This window comes from Achroia grisella, unplaced genomic scaffold (assembly GCF_030625045.1).
Source record: "Achroia grisella isolate CSIRO2021 unplaced genomic scaffold, CSIRO_AGI_Agris_v1 utg295, whole genome shotgun sequence".
NCBI classification, from domain to species: Eukaryota; Metazoa; Arthropoda; class Insecta; order Lepidoptera; family Pyralidae; genus Achroia; species Achroia grisella.
The window spans coordinates 631,650-645,476 of NW_026712783.1; the positions used below are offsets into that span (position 1 = coordinate 631,650).

A 13,827-nucleotide genomic window follows, 5' to 3' on the forward strand; every position below is an offset into this window, starting at 1 on the left:
ATAAGAGCCGGAGAGAGAAGAGGGCGGCGATTCGGCTCACATACAGTCGTCTCGCTCACCCGTTCCGTTGTACGCAGGTTGAATCAGAATCCGTGAGCAGCGCCGTCCTACAAGCCGACGACGAAGTCTTAGTGTAATGGAACGACGCGTGACATTTTCTGTTCATTTGTCAACGTTCAATATTTTTATGAGTCCGGCTGTGGTGTAACCACAATTAGTTTTACAAGTAATATATCGAAATTCTTCCATTGATATCGTAATGCAAAATATGTCTGTGTGTATATAGTAACATGCAGTATTAGTATTTAATATATTTAGTTAACATATAATATTTTTTTATATGCACTTGTAGCCAAGGATGTCAGCATTAATAGTAAGTGAACAGAGAATGTTGCTGCGTTCCTCTGAAAGTATTAACATTGTGTATCTTTTTTGTATCCAGAAGTCACTCAAACGTCCAACTGTTAACCTTGCAAAGTTACACAATGAATACTGACTAGGTTAGAAATGTTGTTGTAAGTGTTAAGAGTTTCATTTGGTATATAATTATTAGACGGAAGTCCATCTTGACTAACATTTGGTTGAAGTAACATCTCGTACTGAAATCGTAATTAAAATGTCGCGAGTCGCGACGATAACTGTTTACATGTTATTTTATTGGAATATAATTGTTTAATACACGCATAGAGTACAAATAATATATATATTTTACAAATGTTACATTTTACATAATTTAATGTTACAATATTACAAGTTACGTTACAACGTACGTTGGCAGTTACGAATCGTACAACTCGAATTGTAACTTTTAAATGGTGCATATATAATCAAGAAGTTATTTCAATCTGTTTGATATAATAATTAATAACTATTTTATATAATTATATTATGTTAAGCTACAGAAAGTTAGAACAAGTGCCAACCGATTTCATATTACGTTTAAGGGTTCTAAGAATTATTCTTTATATTGAACAGGTTTTAGGATCAATGAGCCAGTGGATATGATTCGATTATTTATGGAACGTAATTAATATTATTAATTATACTATTGAATATAAATGGACGTATACAGGGGAAGGGAGCCAGGAGAGGACATGCCCTGAAAATTGTAAGCGTTTCAATATATTATGCCCTGCAGTTTTGTAAAAACAACATCCCGGCTTCGAAAACTTACTTGCCCCGTGCACTCTTCCCTCTCTGGGTCCTGAGTCAGAAGTCAGTAATGAATACATAACCATGTTATAGCAAATTATATTTTGTTTATTAATTATTAAAAAAATACATTCAACACCAAAAATGTCAATGATTTTAAATTATTTCCCATGAAATAACATGTAGCAAGCAACTAGTCACGCTGCGAAATGCATTTCACCTTAGCTATTAAGGAATAAATCGAGTTGTAATTTCATACGAATTTTCTACATTCCAGGGTTCTGTACACATTGATTTATTTTCACAAAAAAAAGCACAAAGCTCTGTTGACAATATTATGTTTGTTTGTTATTTGGACTCCGCATGGAAAATGTTAAAACGACGACTGAAAAAAATATTTTGTATATTTGTATTATTATACACGCTATATTTAGATTTTTCTGTAACATTATCTCGTTGTTGGGTGTTAATTGTGGACCATTTTGTATATTATATATATTTGTATCGACCTATCGATATATTTATATACTTCTATCTACCGGTGTTATATTTAAAGATCCAAATGCCTTCTTCCTAGTGTGCATCTACAATATTTTCCTAGATAAATTCTACATGACATGGAAACATGGAAATGGTCCACGAATTTGCAATTATATTATATAAGGCGTGAGTGAGATATCAGTATGTATAATATAATAATTGTTAGAGTATAAGCTCCGGCCAATCCTAATAGCCTGGTACAAATACTCAGTAGATGTTACCATAGTGAACGAGTTTAGGCAGCTGTTTCCGCGTTACACTGTGACACACTAATATTAAGAGCCAATATTACTGTTATACAAACTTACAGGTTTGTCCTATATGGTATAACAAACAACAAAAATCAGGTACTTTACATTATATTTGTCGATTAATCAACGTTCACCAAGAAAATTAGAAAAAAATAGAATTTTGTATTTTTAGTACTAAATTAATCACCTGACCGCAAATTTTGTATTGAGGTATTAAAATTAAATTTGAATTTCCACTGCTTCTTTGAGAATGTTGTTCAGCTTGATGTATGCTGTCATTAGTTTTTGGTTTGTTGTACCATTTTCGACTAACCTTGTGGGTAGTGTTCAATATACAAATATACTCTATATATTTGTTACAAAAATACACGCTCTTAGTAAAGTTACAAAAATTCCTCTCGGCACGGCTCATCAGATTAAGTACTAATTGGTTTTAATCTAATTGTATTTGAATATTTGATAACTTCTAAATGTTTTTCATTAATTATAATAGATTAATTCAGTATACAGTTTAAAATAATTTTATTATTATAGTGAATTTAAATGTAGTAGTTTTGATATTGAAGTGTATTATTCCTATTAGTGCTATCTGAAGCCGCAGCAGATTTAAGATTTCAATGCATTGATAAATGTATATCCACAATATGTTGTTTAAATATTATAAATGTCTAAAGAAATAAGATTTTTCCATATTTTCTTATTACTCATACGTAGTTTCGTATTGTTTAGGATCTATTAGAATTGCGTTGTACATATTTGTACGTTTGTTTGTGTGCGCGTGATAACGTGATATATATGACATATATGATAGGCTACGGATGATTGTATATTTTTACATACGTATGTGTTTCATATTTATATGCCGTTCATTATAATTTAAACCTCATCGTTCTCGTATTTTATAAATTACAGCCAAATAGTTTTAATGTACTTTTTCTAAAGTGTAAGGTTTCGAAAAGTGAGGTATGTTGATATTTTTGCATATAAAAATATATTTACATAAATACTTTCAGTACAGACACAAACCAGGGCCTAATTATGACTTACTACTTTTTCTCTTAATTTGTAATAACAGAGCAAAATTATTTTGTCTTACAAAAATGATATAACCTAAAAATATTACATTATGGTAAAAGATTTTTTCGTAGTTACTTCTCCACGAATCAAATTATAAACCCTGTAGTTATGAAGTTATAGTATAAAATTGGCTGACATTAAATCAATGTTGATTATCAATTTTATAGTGTAACGAAGACAATAGGCCTATTTTAAATTATCTACGTCAAATAAACAAAACGCCCAATATCAATCAAACAAAATAGTAAAAATTCTTAGATATTCTATGACTTGTTACTTGTACATGTACATGTGAATTAATGTTTATTTTATAATAAACTACATTAATTCAAAGAAAAACGTTCATAGAAAATCCAGTTTAATGTTTTAAATATTGAAGTCGATGTTTTAAAAAATCTTTTTGAAGTTAATTCGTGGTAAAAAAAATGGAAAATAGTCTTTATACTTTATAAGCAATAAAGTTCATTTACCATTTTTTTATCATACACATCATACAGTTTATTATTGAGTTTGTTGTGTGTATAAAATTAGTATGATTTCCAAACAGTACATAATATGTACACACACATAAAATTTAGACTGTTTAAATTAGGTCTAAATATGTGTACTGCTGTACAAATTTGTACAATTATTATTAAATAATAAAGGAAGCTAACCACGGTTTTTTTGTATTTCCTAGTCCCGAAAAATGGTCGGAAATCAACTTACGTGTACGTTATGATACAGTGAGAGTAATGTTTCGAGAACTATGCGAGTAAAAGTAAGAAAACCTTGAAATGTATGGAGATGATTATATCTTCCTATAATTTAGTCTCTTTTTAAGTTTAACCGTACTTCCAGCAGCGTTCAAATGTCGAGAATACAAAAATACAAAAAATTTAGGCAGTATTTTACCGTTATTTTTTTAATAGTGTAAATAATGACCGGCGACATATTTAAAAAAGAAATCTGTACAAATTGAAATTTATGTTTATTCGTCTCTATGATAACTGAAATGAATCCCTATTGTGACATACGTATGTGTGTATAGTTGCTAGTATGCAGTATTTGTGTTTTTTTTTACATTATTATATATCTAGATAGATTTATAGAACAAATTGTATTTTTAGGTGCTCATAACTAAAATATCTTGTGAACCTTTTTTGTTTATTTTTATATAAATAAATATAACAGTTCTAGAGGAATATAAAAGTGCTAAATATATTTTTAATACGCTTAATTAATATCGATGTTTTGTGGGAGAACAAACATATCGCTGATATAAAGAATTATAATCAAAGTCAAAACAAAGCAATAAATATATTTCTACAATGCTTTTTGTCATATTATATATTTTTAGAAAAAATAATAGTTGATATTAAGCATTTATAATATATATTTCGTACTTTTACGTTATCCTATATGACTGTTTTTCCTACTTAAAAGACAATCTACGACATATTTAATATCCGGTGGCACTAATGTATGCATTTTATTTTAATATCCTTAGATATATATGTAGATATATCAGGCTTTATGTTTTAATGCAATTTTAATAATAAACTTTTTACTAAAATTACAAGTCTAATCACTTTAGTTTTCTCGGTTTTTTTTAATGGATAATAATGTAATAGTGCACCCGCCTGCGCTGGCGGTTTATGCTGGCGGGCACCAGTGGAGGATGATAAGATGAGCATGAGGTCAGGTCAGTTAGCCCATCGCAACAAATTCACCTGGAATTTATCATGATGGTTTCAAGGCAGAACCTCGTGGATCTTCTTTCCCCCCGGAGTTCACGGTTCGAAGCGTAGTTAAAACTTATTTCATCTTTAACACAGCTCTGGTTCGGATTACCACCCTCATTGTTTTTTTTTCTTTTCTAAAGACTATTTTAGTCTTTGATTTTTTTTTATTTTCTAAAATAGTTTTAGTAAAAAGTTTTATTATGCTATTTCATCAAGGAAAAGACAATCGATACGCTTATACTATTCTAAACCGCTCGTTTTTTTAAATCGGGCTATTGTTGTATCGAATTTAGACACGGTAAATTTATCGAGGTTTATACACATTATTTGAATATATGTATGTGTATATATGACTATTGTAAGTATGATTAAAAAATTGACAAGAATGGCAATTTCTAAAAAGTGGTTTAGTCTCTGTGTTATATATCTATATATATAAAATCGCAGCATAGAAATGACACGAGCTTATTTTTTAGTGATATAATATACAAAGGTGCAAACAGCAAAAAGTGCGTCAAAATTAACCATATTACTCTGTTATTCAATAATAATCTATATGTTATTGTCTTTATGCTAAACTGAATTAACTCCGAAACTGTAAGCTTTGGAAAATCGACTGTAAAAGTTTTGTACTCAAATTCGATTTTCCAAAGTTTGTAATTTATGCGGTAATGCCTTTTAGTATTGAGATTGTGATATATCGGATATAGTACAGTGTTAGTAATGTTATTCATGAAATTTTGAACTTTTCCCGTAGAATGTGTTAATTTTTTTTTTTATATTTAATAAAAGTATATCACTTGACCGGGAGGTTGAAATAGATGAAAATAAAAAGAATTTTGATTCTTCAATTATATTAGATGGGAAAATTTATTCAATTTCATGAATAGTATGTGTAGATGTGTGCATACAACTCGAAAACTTTATATTACTACTTGACTTGGGCGGTAGACTGTTTTTGTGAGATATGTTACTGCGTATTGGATGTAGTATTGAAAAAGGTTTCGAAGTTTTTGGCAGGCGTCCATATTCCTCTACTGCGGGTTTTATAATCTTTGCAATTAACCTTATATTTATGTATATATAATATATACATACGAATTGTGCATTTGACAGAGATTTTTTTTGTCTATAAATTAGAAATATTCGTTTATATCGCTAAATAGTAAATGCAATACATTCTAACTTAGGGTTTAAGTTTAGCTAGATATTTAATTAGTATTTGTAATCTTTATATCTGAGATTTTCGTCCATAGTTTTGCGTTTGACATGTATTTTGCTTTATCTAGATTTTTAGATTGTGTTCCCATACAATTTTGGATGTGTAAACTGTGAAACATATCAAGATTTAATTTTAATTAGATATTTCACATCAATCAGGGTGAAGCGGTAATAAATATATAATGAAAATATATCTGAAAATCATTGCAATGTATTGAACAATTTTTCAAAAGCATTTGTGAAAATATACATTTGTATTCATAAAATTGCATTTAAATTAAAATAATGGGGAAATACATTAAAACGGATTATATATACTTTTATTTTTATTATTGTTTCGTTAAGAAATCTTGTTATTTTCAGATGATATAAGCAGACTGTCCGTACCGAACTATATTGAAATTCAGCTTATTTCCAAAAAGAATATAAGTCTTGATATGTATCATACAATAATAAACGTTACGGAATTGTTATAAGTTACATTTTTATTAAATCATGGGCATTGTTTTAAAATGCATTTAATACCTGTATCAGAATGATTGTTGTTTGCGATTATACTATCAATAGGAAAATTAAATGGTTTGAAATGAAGAAGGTACATTTAATTTTCGAAGATACAGTTTTTTTTTAATCAGCCCCAGTTTCTATTGATTTTGTGTAAAATTTTCCAGATGTACAGTCGCGAACAGTAACGCTATTACGGAAATTGAATTTTAATTATTGCATTGCGTATTGAAAATACCATAAGTCCATGTGTTGCGCTTCTCAAATAATCAGGTTTACAATAACAGTAATGTTTGTTTTATTTCATACGCACCCGATATTTCATATTATGTTTATTTATTACTCGTAATTGTATTATTTATTGTAAATGAAAACGAATTGACTGACTTAATTATATATTTTCTGTTATCGGGAATACTTGGTTAGATTTATGCTGACCTAAAGGATGCGGGACGGGTTGACTGTTTTGATAAAATGTGCATAGTTAAATACCGTTTTTTAGCGTAATTATAAAGTTTTTTTTATACCGTCACGTTGAGACTTCGTTGATGTATGGAATATTTAAAATGCATTGAAGCGTGTATTTATTATGCAGCTATGAGACAGTTCACTTATTTTGAAGTAATTAGTAGTATAGAGACGATTGTGGAATAAATAACAAAAATAATTAGTTTAGTACAAAATTTGAAAATATTTTTTATATTACAAAAGAACATTCCGATAAAAATGTTGCGATCATCTGTCAAGATTTGTGTTTTGTTATAGTTTTGGAAGGTTATATCTCTACAGTGAAGTGACTTTCAGTTCTTAGATGAGATAGTCTAGTATTTTTTTTATCTATCTTGTATCTCGGCATGTATCTGGAGATGCTCTCCCAATTTTGATTGAAGAAAATAGCATAAACTTTTGTAAAAAAAAAATATGGTCAAGGTCGTTCTTTTTCGAAGTCGGTAAAGGTGGTATCGACGTAATATAACAATAATTAATAATTAAGACATGACAGTTGTGTTTTTATCGGATTGTTCTTAATAAAACAATATATTCAAATACCTATTTGCTATAAATAGTTAGGTAAAGACAAAGAGAGCTATATATGATTTAAATGAGTGCGAGTGAGATAACGGTGAGTATTCCCTCCAGCCTGTCCGTGTTGGGCGAATCTACAGGGCGCCAGAAACCTCGCATATTTTCCTCACTGGACATACAAAGGAGGTAGGGGCGCGGTGACAGTGGTTATAAATTTGAGTTTGACTGTCAGTGGCGAACGATGCGTTTTGTGTTGGTTGCATTGAAAATATTATATATATATATATATTTAATATAGAATATATTCTTTTATATGAAATAGGGCTAAATTTTGATTTTGATGATAATTAAATTTAGAATTGTTTTTTACATGTTGAATTGTAAGATAAGAAGAAGAATTATTTTGAAATGTTACCGTAACATTCAATGAGAAAGATATATAAAAAAAATATACAAACTCATTGGAAATTAGAAAATTTCCAAGTTAGAAATTTCTCAATCGTTTAGATACCAATTGAGCTCGGTATTTAATTTTATAATATATAATTAGTAATAAATGAATAATTTAATTTGATTCAACATTTTTTAATATTACAGTAAAAATTAAGGAAATATCAAATATTATTACAGTAAATTGAACATAACGTATCGTTCACCCACTTTTTTTCGAAACATTTTTTGTTTTGTGTGTTCCAAATTGGAAATGTGATCCAACCGATTTATAAAAACTTCGTTTATTTCGCCATATACAGAGCAATGTTGAAAAAAAATAGAAACTTCTTAATTTTACATACCATATAATTGGATCTATACTCATATAAAAATGTTATACTCATATAAAATTTTCATGTTCGGGATTTTCATTTAATGTTAGACATAGACACCTATATAAATACCTATACAGTGTAAATAAACAATTGAGTGTCTTACCAGGTCTTCGCAATTGGATCTATATACCGAACTGGACGGTAGGGGAAAAAATTATAATGTAAAAACTTGACGTTCATAAGCGGCTAAAATGTCCTACATAAATAAATGATTTTTGAATTTGACTGTACCAATGAAGTTTCTTGACTGTTCTCAACTGTAGTAGCTTAACTGAAGTAACGTAATTTTACTTTGGTATTTCTCTATCTCTGAGGGGGCAGAGAGCTAGTATATTGAATGTAGTTATAATAACTGTGAATTTGTTGTATTTTAATTTACAGGTATTTTTGAGATCTAGATCTTTATATTTTGATGTAAACACAATATTTGAAACAAGCATAGATATTTTGTTTTGCTAAAAACAATTAAATATATTGTATATTATAAATCTTATGGAATTCGAAAATACAGTAAAAGTAAGGATCTTTTATCATTTTAATAAAATACAATCATTAATAAATAATGACTTCTATTTTTATTAGAGGTTTCTGATTTTTTTTCTATTGCTCTCATTATAATACTGGTAGTAATCATGTTCTGTACTAATTACCTATTTCATTTCTTCTAATTGAATAACTGAAAAATAATATATCATTGTATATTAATAGTAACCATGTCTCCAATCTTTACTATAAAATTTTAATTTCATTGAAGTGTTATTGATTTTCTATATTTAATTTAATATAAAATCTATTTACAAGTTATAACATGGATGTTTTGTTAAATTGGATGGATTACTACATGTTCGTGAATAACATATAACAATTTGTTTTACAATTTCAACACTGTGGCAAATTTAACGTTTTTTTTTTTACTAATAATCGTGTTTTGCATTGTGCTCCTAATTACTCCTTTAACGCGAGATCCAAAGATATGAATGATAAATGTTTTAAACATAATTCAATATTAATTAATAATTTTATAAATTTTTTCTAATATACAATGGATTTTTTTAAAATTGAGTATGCATTCTTTTGTGTGTGTTGATTGTTATTTTTTTACTATGCCTGCTAGTGATATGTGGTTTATTTTCCCTTAAAATAATAATAACAAAATTAATTTTGTAAATAGGTTACGCATAATGCAATAATACTTCATCTATTGCATAAAAAAACAACTTAAATAATTTTTAGGTATATATAATTCTTTATAGTTTTAGAAGGGAACGCAAATAATAGAAAAGTATTTATTAAAAACAAAGGCCTTCAGAATAAACCTCTCAAAGTAAATGCTTTAGAAACGTCTCATTTAAGTGTACAATTGATTATTAACTACATTTTATGTCGTTTGAATGGCAAACAAGTTGATGGCCTACCTGTCGGTTATATACCTGAACAGCACCATGGCCATCACGTCATCACATTATGCCTGTGATACGCTGAGAATTAAAAAGTATATGTTCAAATACAATAACTATTAAGGTTACTTAAAGTTGCCTATAAAATGGAAATAGAATTAATCTTTATTCAAATAAACTCAGTACAAGCACTTTTGAGTAGTCATATTTTTTTTATTCTACCACTCATTCGGAACGCAGATTTATCACAAGAAGAATGAATAAGAAACTTGTTTGTTGCACTTTTGAATAAATGCTATTTAAAATTAATAATTACACAATAACAAGTAAGAGGCATGCGATAATCAACATAGAAACACCGCTACACACTCATTCGTAGTGTAATCTGATATTATGCTTGACGGATACCATATACATTCCTGCACGTATTTAAATTGAGTCAAAATAATAGTGTTGTACAAGTCGACAGGTCACGATGTTGCCAGCAAGCATTTGTCATTTAAAAAAAAAGAAAAACAGCGCTTGAATAATCGTTACACTGACATAGACATTGTAATTTTTTAAATTTATATTTTTTTAATTTTTAAGCATGTGTAGGTAATAGTAATTTGTTTTAGGTATTGAGGTAAGTTTCGTTCGTGCTTTTTATTAACGCATGGTAATATTATAATTATAATATGTCGCATACATCTTCCACTCAAATAGTCAAATAATCAGATGCATATTAAAATATTTTTTATTGTATTAGTATAGATTATAAAAATTATTTATTATTTTTCTTTTTTTATTTATACGCTACTATATGAGAGGAAGAGCGATGTGTTGCATAAAAATGGCTTGTTTTAGATGTAATTTAATTCCCATTTTGTTGTCCTGTTGTGAACATATGCATGTTGTTGTTGTTGGATTTGTAACAAGCGACCTTATTGATTGGCCGTATTTTGCTCTGAAATTATATTTTTAAATTTTTTATTATGATATTTTATACCTCAAGAGAAAATTGGAATCGTGGTTTGTCATACATGTGAGGTATTATTAGAAATATTCTCGAATATTCTTCTTTGGTATATAATTATTGGTACTTGTATTTTGGACTTTGCAAATTAATTGGCATTTAATTTTATTTTTATATGGAAAAAGAAATTATTGGTTGTTAAAAAAAGTATTTTTAATTTATTTTATAATGCATATTTAAAAGCGACTAGATATCAAATTTATTGTATATTTTGCATACGAATATCATCTTTAATTTTTCAAATAATATATTTTTTTTATATTTGATCTAAGGAGGAAAAAATCTATATTGTAATAGAGTTAACTAAAATGTATATTTTCTACTTTAAATCTTGTAAATCAAACCTTAGTTTTAAAGACAACATTTGAACGTATAATTATATTGTATATATATATTGTATATTTCACATTGAACAGAGCACCAAAATTATTAATTATAATAATGTTGAATTGTCGGCTTGTTGCAATCGTTCCGTATTGTTGAGAAGCACACCCCGTGACCGACCCACTAGTATTAGTTTTATGTTTTTCTGTTTTTAGGCCATTGGAAGGTACGACCCCGAAGCATGCCGTAGCCGCTAGTCCACAAGCCCTGCTTGGGTAATTATCATTTCTCCCTTTGTTATGTATGTCTTAATGTCATCATTTTGTGTTTAGTGATTTGTAGCATTATATTGTTGTTAGTGTTTTTTTTCTGACACCATATATAAATGTTTTGCTTTTTTTGTATGCTATGGCGATAGTTGTAGGCTGTACACTTTACAGGTAGAACATAGACTCAGAGTTGTACCATTGTCTTGTATCTAACATACCTATTGAAAAGACGTAGAATTATTGAGAAGTTATTCGTCAGTCTCACCTATTTCAGTCGCCAAACAGCTTTGCTTTGTAAGCTGTTTAGGTTGTAAGATCAAGGCAGTGCAATTGGGAATGGCAACAAATGAATAACTACTGGAACTGGTGCTGTTCATGTATATAGACGACGATAGTCACTTTACATCAGGTGGGCCGTAAGCTTGTTGCCATTTCAGTCACATGGACATATGGGAATATGTTTAATGAATTTTGAGTGCATCGTGATCAGCCAGGTCATCAGGTTATCAGCCCCGATTTAGACGGCAAGGGTAGAGAGTTCGAAACATCATGTGTAAAAGGTTATTAAGGGTCTGGATGTAAATTAAAACTAAACAAAACTATACTTATTTATAGACCATTTACAAGATACACTCACACTTGTTTTTTATAAAGAATACACAAGTTTCTTTATAATGGTGATATTATTACTTAATAAGAAATATAATGTGTTAATAACATCTTTTTTATTTATATACATAGCAAAGCTAAGTATCAAATCTTACCTCGTATAATATAAGTTTAGTGTTTTTTTTTCTCTTGTTTGGGGATGAACGTTTTGGGGTTGACATTGTATTCTTACACGGTCACAGTACAAGGTACATATAAGTATGGTTCTGCTGATATTATAAACGAAAAGTTTATCCTTCATGACATGAAGGATGGATGTTTTTTCTTCTTTCACGCAAAACCTAATAAACAGATTTGATTGTAATTTGGTACACACATAGATCATATAGATTAACGTATGATATTTTTTTTTTATATCATAGGACAAGTAGTATAAAATACTTATAGTATTACCTAAATAGACTATTATCCATATTTCTATATGTTGATGGTGATCAACACTGAAAATATCTAGACCTCCAACTTTTAATTTAATAGCAAATTAATAAATACTGGTAGATGACATTCTGAAAACTATAAACAATAATAATTATTTAACCACTTTGAGAGTTGTTTTTATAAGCTTTCTTTAGTCTACATCTTGACATTATAACACTATATAGTTTGAAAACAACATATTCTACAAAAGTCGTCCTAATTCCATCAGCGAAATTTACGTGAAACTTCAAGACAGTTTTTAAGATTTTATTTACAATTTTATTATATTAATACCATTGTGTGTGTATGATAAACAGACAGGGCAACGAGGAGCAAGTGAAGCCGCGAGTGCTTCGCTTCACGTGGAGTATGAAGACCACCTCCTCACGGGACCCCAATGAAATCATGGCGGAAATACGAAAGGTTAGTTATTTATTTACATATTAATGTATCAGATACTAAATGTGAAAGCCAATATTTATAAGTTATGTGGACGACACGATGTGGTAGAGAGGCCCAACTCCAGGGAATTTGGAAGGGAGAGGGGATTGTTACAAACGCGAGCCATTCCTTATGTTATGCGTGCACGGGGACCCCAAGGAATGGGACCTCTAGATCCCATCACTAACAATCTACTCCCTACATTATATATATTTTGGCTCTAAATTTGAAAGCAAACGATATGATGTAGTAGCGAGGCTTAACTCAAGGGATTGGGAAGGGAGAGGGGACTGTTACTAACGGGAATTCGTGACCAATGTCATGTTAGATTTATCCCCTTGAAACCAATCTGGTAAATTAACTGAGGTAGAACGTTGACGTTGGATTTGTTTTAGGTGTTGGACGCGAACAATTGCGATTATGAACAACGCGAGCGGTTCCTTCTGCTGTGCGTGCACGGGGACCCCAACGCGGACTCTCTGGTGCAGTGGGAGATCGAGGTGTGCAAGCTGCCCCGACTGTCGCTCAACGGAGTGCGCTTCAAGCGGATATCCGGTAATTATAATTCTCACGTCTGTAACGTCTCAGGACTATTCACACAGCGCCATCTAGTTTAAAGTTAAGCAAAGCTTGTGTTATGGGTTGTGTACTAGGTAACTGATATTAATACTTAGATACATTTTTTTGTACATATATACGTAATATAGATGAAAATGACCCAAAGCGTCTAATTAACTAATGTAAAGATTGTATAGTACACATGTTTGATGTCCAATGGTAATACTAATTATAACGTGTAATTTTTCAGGCACCAGCATCGGATTCAAGAATATTGCGTCTAAGATCGCCAACGAGCTCAAGCTGTGACTGCCCGGGAGCGCCCCGCGCCGCCGCCGCCGCCGCCGCGCCCCCGACCTGCCCCCGCCCGACCCCCCCGCGGTCCGCACCCCCCCCTCGCCCCCCGCGCCCGCCG

At 30.1% G+C, this 13,827-nt stretch overlaps 1 protein-coding gene across 1 annotated transcript in view; it reads left to right on the forward strand.

The window, feature by feature from the left end:
• The window catches only part of LOC131843349 (MAP/microtubule affinity-regulating kinase 3-like), a 101,993-nt gene extending 88,221 nt beyond the window's left edge, over positions 1–13,772 (forward strand). The window contains exons 19-23 of the mRNA XM_059191977.1: positions 7,610–7,681; positions 11,274–11,333; positions 12,731–12,836; positions 13,250–13,409; positions 13,663–13,772. Coding sequence (XP_059047960.1) covers positions 7,610–7,681; positions 11,274–11,333; positions 12,731–12,836; positions 13,250–13,409; positions 13,663–13,721 — 457 coding nt within the window. The 3' untranslated portion in view covers positions 13,722–13,772. The remainder of the gene's footprint in view (positions 1–7,609; positions 7,682–11,273; positions 11,334–12,730; positions 12,837–13,249; positions 13,410–13,662) is intronic.
• The last annotated feature ends 55 nt before the right edge of the window (positions 13,773–13,827 follow it).